We start from the raw sequence: 6,841 nt of genomic DNA on the forward strand, positions 1-6,841 counted from the left end.
ATTTGTGATTTAAAAGAAATTAAGTCAAACAAAAATAATTTTCCAATTAAAGATCTTTTTAGAACAAAAATAATTGTTTAATTCATAGTAAAAATAATAAATATTGATATAAGTACAATGTAAATGTATTTTAGAGAACATTGAATCCGTATCAACAATATCATAAATCCGTATCTTCAAAATCTAGATAAAGAAGATGAGAATTTTTGGTAGGCAGTTTTAGGCAACAAGGAAAATTTTCATAGCTTTCCAAAAAAAAAAAAAAAAGGAAAATTTCCATAGAAACAAGAAATAACTTTACACAAAATATAAATAAAATACCCATTAGCGAAACTGATTGGAAATTTCCGCCGCGAAAGAAATTGATTCAGCTTCCCTTAATAGCTAAGATTTGATTCCAATCCAAACATTGCGCTCTCTCTCTCTATCGCCGTCCATAAATATCTTTATATTTCAATTATTATTAACAATCTCTATCTTCCTCATATCGCTTGATTTCTTCTTGCTTGATTTCTCTCCAAAAGAGAAAAAACTGCAACAATCATCAGAAAAAGAGGTATAAGACACCTTATTGTAATTATGGGTCAGAATCAAAGTCTTGATTCTATGACCCAAAACCAATCCAAAGACAAGTTGTTGTATCAGTTGGTTAATACTGGCAATGTGGAAGCCATTAAAGCCCTTTGTAGAGAAGCTGTCAATCTCGAGGTATATAGATAACTTATTCTTTACTTTTTATTACGTTTTTCTTCAATTTGTTGCTCACATGTTCATACTTCTTTTTTATTTACTTTTTTGACCGTTTAGGCTAAAATTACGTTTCTTATTTACAATGAGGTGTTTGATTAGTTGATTTTGCAATTCGAAATTCTGTTTTTTTTTTTTTTTTTTTTTTTTTTTTTATGGAGAAAGTTGAGGATTTTAAGATTTTTTTATGGGTGCAGTGGATTGATAAAGAAGGAAAAACCCCTCTTATTGTGGCTGCCATGGATTCTGGATTGTTAAATGTTGCTAGGACTTTGATTGAAGTGGGAGCTAATGTTAATGCTTATCGTCCTGGTTAGTTTCTATTTTTTAAACTATCTGCATTGTAATCATAATATATATGATTGGTTTCATATTTTGGTTTATCAATTGCTTAACTAATAAGGCGCATCCCCCTACCCCTAATATGCAGGGCGTCATGCTGGTACTCCTTTGCATCACGCAGCAAAAAGAGGCCTACAGCAGACTGTTCTTTTACTTCTCTCTAGTGGAGGTATGCCTTTTAGCCCATTTGAGTTTGCTTGGCTTCTATATAATCCTAAAACATGGAGTTGTGTTTGATACTCCTGTATAAGCCCTGGAAGTAATGTGATTTAGTTATTCTATTAATGTTTCAGCGAATGCTCTAGTTAGGAATGACGATTGCCATACAGCTTTGGATGTTGCTAGATTAAAAGGCCATACCACTGTTGTCCGTGCTATTGAGGTATGCTTGAGAGTTTCAGTATTGCAAATTCACCCAATTTCTTCATTTATACTGGAAAACGAGTTAATGGTATGTCTAAAGTTCTTTTTTTTTTTGTCACTTTTAGAATCATATTGGCTATTTCTCTGGATGGCTGCGAGAGTTACATGGTCCTAGCTTTCTGGAAGCATTAGCTCCTCAATTGCTATCAAGAAAAATGTTTGTACAATTTCTGCTTCATAATTAATTCATTTCCATTATACTCTTCATTTGTTCCCCTTCCCCCCCTGCTCTGATATAATTGCTTTTACAGAATCATATGTACATATATATGCCTTAAGCTGTGTGATTTTTCTTCCACCATTTTTAGGAAGCATGATATTAATTGTAAGCTGACTATGGCTCACTGCTTGCAGTTGGGTTGTTGTTACACCTTGTAGTTCCAGTAATCTCGGGAAGCCTGTCAAGTTGGAACTTGCTATTTATCCTACTTTGCAGGTATGCTAACCTCAACATTATTCTGTAAAATATTTCTGAAGATATGTAAGCTTGTTATTGTATGGTTTAGTCGAACAATGTTTTCAAGTTTTCTAGAAAATTGCTGTAGTTAAAGCTTGGACCCTTAGCTCTACTAGATGACCTGCTGCAGAAAATTCAATAAAAAAGAAAATAATAAGATTAAATTTTGTAGCTATTGGTTTTGATAACATTTTACATCAAATAAATTTTTTCCTTGAAAGAAAATGATTTTGAGAAAATATACTCTTTCTATAAATTTTTATAGTGATTTGACGGCTTGCGCAGTTCTTTTTCACATGCTAGAGCGGTGTCTACTTGCAATATTGGCAGTCTTCTTATTGGCTTGTGATTGAATTGCTACTTTTTTGCGTTGGTACACTGCGGTTCTATAGACACATTTATTCCATAATATTGTTTTTATACTCCTTTCGGGCATTAAATTGATCATAATTGAATCAGGCCACTGAGGCAGCTAAATGGTTTGACAACCTATATTAGTCTAACAATTCTTTCTCTTTAGTTGTGAACACCGTGCACTTTAAATTCTGAATTGACTATCTCAAGCTCTTTAAATGATTCAGCTATATCTGTATCGAGTAATCTGTGAATCTTTCAATCACAATCTGGATTGAACAGGACAGTCAACCTCGTAGTCTTATTGCTCTTTGGAAGGCAAAGATTGAGGAGCCCAATTTTCAACGAACAGATCCAGTGTTCATAATTTTTGACAATTCTACGAGTAAGTCAATCTGTTAGATGTTCCACTTTATCTTTGTTGTTCATCTGAAATTCTTCTCGTTATTGTAGCAATATGTTGGATAGCATTGTGTTTGGATCTGATTCTCCCTTAAATGCATGATTTCTTAATCTTAATCAAAAGTTGTCATCTTGCAATGTCTAAGAAAGGAGAAGAGGGCGGGGCGGGCTGGGCAGAGTTGCAACTGGCATGTGCAATAATTCTTTTTCATTTAGATAACTTTGCATATTCTAATGTGAAGGAAAACGGGAACTCGTTGATTCTTTTGTTGACATTCGTTTCTTTCAAAGATGACGCCTTTTGTATCTCTGAAATATTATCCTAGTACAAAAAAATGAATGTTTGGCTGATGATTGAATTGAGAATTCAACATATGAACACAGTGTAATTCTACTGCATTTGTACTTGTATGACACTTCCTCTGATATGTCCAGTGCTCATTAACCTCTGAACTGAAGAATTTTTTGTTCATGTACCAGAAACTCGATACAAATTTGCATCACACAATGAGGAGGACAAAGAGCAGCTTCGCAGATTTTATGATGCATGTAGAGGAATTAATCAGGTATTCTTCCATTCTCATTTTCTGCTGCATCTATGATTCATCAATTGAAATTTGATAGGTGTCCTAAGAATTGGTTGATGTAGATCATTATGGGTTTGGAACAAAAATAAACTTGTTTTCGCTCTCATTTGAAGCATCACATAAAATGTGGTATTCGGTTGGTCAGTTACTAACGAGTTGCTTTTGTATGTCTAGCGCCAGTCGATAGATTTGTCCCAAAAAATGGCATTTGCTCGCCTTTTGCATTTTATAGTTTGTATTACAAGTTGCAATCACCACCTAATGTTTCAGTACCATTTGTTTCAGGTTATGCCTCCACCAGCTAATCATGATGCTCAAACAACATTTCCTCGCATTGGACATCAACAGTCTGCAGATGCTCTGGAATTGGCAATGGCCATTAGTGCTTCAATTGCGTCTGCAGCAGAAGAAAGGCCCGCATCTCTTAATACTCACCAAGGCTCCGAAACATTTAACACAAATGGCTGGGGAAGTTCCTCGCAGGGTGCGACTCACAATGGATGGGGCACAGCTGCTGCTGCTGCTGCACAGTCAGCATCTCCGAATACTCACCAAGGCTCCGAAACATTTAACGCAAATGGATGGGGAAGTTCCTCACAAGAAGCAAGTCACAACGGATGGGGCCTAACTGTTGCTTCGGCGCAGTCAGAGGCAAGCAGCAGCAACAATCAAGGTTGTAGCGAAACTCAAGATACTAATATTGTTCATGCAAGTGGCATAAACACTAGATGGGCTTCACCGGCACCATCAGCTCCCTTTATTCCTGAAGAGACTATTGATGAAGGTCTAATCCGCTATCCTTCAATCGAGGGACTAGTGGATTCACCTGTACCACTTGTTGAGCATGGAGCTCCTGTGAAGAACGACGACGGAGGTGGCTCTTCCTCATGTATAATATGTTGGGAAGCTCCAGTTGAAGGTGCGTGCATCCCTTGCGGTCACATGGCTGGTTGCATGGCTTGTTTGAATGAGATCAAGAAGAATAAAGGCGTTTGCCCAGTTTGCCGAGCCAAAATAAAGCAGATTATAAGGCTGTATGCTGTTTGAAAAACCGGAATGTACTTGAATTGCAGGTGGTCTGTGGATATTTCGTTCAAAATGCTCTATAAAGTTTTATATGAAGACTCAAACTAGGTTAGCAATGCTGCACGACACAGAAGCAAAAATCGTGTGGAATTTTGGATTCAACTGTAATTTTTTGAGGCCTTTTTTCTTTAGAAATGTAAGAACAAAAATATTTCTTTTGAGGAATCCTGTGACAAACTATTATGCAATCTGGAATCCAGCATAGAACTGAAGGAAGTGTGACTTTTGCAGGCGGCTGGATTGTTCTAATGAACGAGAACAGGAGCCTGTCTTTTGGTTGCTTTGAATCACTTCTTCATGGAAGTGAGATTGAGCAAGTATTTTAACATTGATTAAAACATTATCAGTATAGTTGTTAGAGTCACGAGTCGATTCGTACGATTCAATTCATGAAGAATTCGAGTCATATCTATGGTACGACTAGGAAGCTTCATGAATCGGCCGAGTCACTACCGATTCGGCCGATTCATCGAGTCACCGAGTCACCCGAGTCGGTCAATTCAGGCCACCATTTAAAAAAAAATCAATTTTTAACTACTAAAAAATGTAGAGCAGAAGAAGATGACTATTCACTTTACAAAAACAAAACAAAACAAAAAAACATACACAAGTTATGAAACACAAATAGTTTCAATTAGATGACTCTTTACTCTATTTATTATTATCTTCTTCTACTCTTTATTCGTTCTATTTTCCATGTTCTGTCTGTCTCTACTTTCTTTTATAATTTGATATAATTTCTATTTAGATATTAAAATTGAATTTTTGGACTAGTATATAAAGTTAAATATAATTAATATTTTATTTTTTTTATAGCATTTTGAATTTGATCCGAATCTTATGATTCGATTCACGAGTCCCTATTCGTAAAATGAGATTTCGAATCACGAGTCGAATCTGGATTGATTATCAGTGTAAATATTGTAAGTATAAAAAATATTACCAAATTTGGCAACATTAAGGAATGTGGAAGGCATGTAGGTATAAATTAATTCTTGTAGTATATAAATTTTAACACATTAATGCTTCCAAACTTTTATTTTTGCTCACACTATTAACAATATCAAAAAGGAAAGGAATAAGGTCTAAATTTGCTCCTTTTGTTATTTTTGGAAAGTTTAGATTTACTTCAGACGAACAAAATAGTAAAATATTACTTTTAACCTTTCTGGTCAAACTCAATTTTACTCATAATACCTAATAAAAAATTTGAGTAGACCGGTCATTTAATTATTATATCAGACATTTTCAACATAAATTATATCAAACATGTTTAGTGTTACAATCACAATTACAAATAACCTGCCAAAATATCAACAAATAAATCTACCATATATAAGTTCAACAACTTAACAAAATGCACGAAACTATTTCAGTGTTTCGACAATTGCAAACAACTTAACAAAATGCACGAAACTATTTCAGCGTGTCGATAAATTTTTTGTTGTTAATTTTGGTCATTTTGCCGCCTGAACTCACGGGACGACCTATTTGCCCCCTCAATTATTTAAAAGTGGTATTAGCAACCCCTTCTTTTTATTATACCGAAAACAAGATGAAGTTCCAACATTAATACAATTGTTCATGGAAGTATTGGAACTGGCCTGTATATATGTAGATAATTTAGAATGAGTTAAAACTATATGTAATTTTTACAAGAAAAACATGTCATGATTGGTTCTGTCAACTTTTAAAGAATTGAAGGGGCAAATAGGTCATCTCATAAGTTCAGGAGACAAAATGACCAAAAATGACAAGTTCAAGCGATTTTGAAACCTGTTTGTTTGAGTTCACTTTCTATGCAAATTAGAAACCGGTCTCTCTAGGACTGGTTTCGCATTAGTTAGCATAAACCTTATATGTTAGAGGTAAATCTGTAGATATCAAAAGTGGATAGATTTCAAAGGAAAAAAAGTTAGTTTGTCAGCGTGATTGAGAGGTGCTTCTTGTGATTGATTTGCGAGGTAATTAGATTTTGTAGAATCTTTTAAGAAAAAGAAGAAACAGCAAATTGGCAAAATAAAAAATGTGCAGCTTATTAGAATAGTATTTATTCCGTATCTGTATCTATATGTAAAGATATCACTTAACTAAGTTTCCTATTCTTTAGCCTAGAATATAGGTTCAGTCTTTGACTGTTATGTGAACTGTACTGTATATATATTGGTTCTACACATTAATAACAATCAAGCAACAATTCTAATTGTTACATGGTATCAGAGCCTGGACCCGCTTACAAGAAATATTCTCTGACAACAAGCACTCTCGTGCTCTATTTCTTCAACAGGAATTCTCCAAAATTAAATTGGATGATTTCTCAGACATCTCCTCCTACTGCCAGCACCTCAAGTCTATTTCAGATCAGCTCTCTAATGTCGACTGCCCTGTTACTAATGATCAGATGGTTCTACAGCTCATTTCTGGATTAACCGATGCATACGAT

At 34.8% G+C, this 6,841-nt stretch overlaps 1 protein-coding gene across 1 annotated transcript; it reads left to right on the plus strand.

Annotated features, from left to right (window-relative positions):
- Positions 1-270: 270 nt before the first annotated feature.
- Positions 271-4,586, plus strand: LOC136230738 (putative E3 ubiquitin-protein ligase XBAT34). Its single transcript, XM_066019904.1, has 9 exons — positions 271-708; positions 945-1,059; positions 1,178-1,258; positions 1,383-1,471; positions 1,578-1,669; positions 1,867-1,948; positions 2,606-2,708; positions 3,206-3,291; positions 3,598-4,586. The coding sequence occupies exons 1-9, from the start codon at positions 580-582 to the stop codon at positions 4,357-4,359; spliced, it is 1,539 nt and encodes a 512-aa protein (XP_065875976.1). The 5' UTR covers positions 271-579; the 3' UTR covers positions 4,360-4,586.
- The last annotated feature ends 2,255 nt before the right edge of the window (positions 4,587-6,841 follow it).

The sequence above is a fragment of the Euphorbia lathyris genome, chromosome 5 (genome assembly GCF_963576675.1).
Source record: "Euphorbia lathyris chromosome 5, ddEupLath1.1, whole genome shotgun sequence".
NCBI lineage: Eukaryota > Viridiplantae > Streptophyta > Magnoliopsida > Malpighiales > Euphorbiaceae > Euphorbia > Euphorbia lathyris.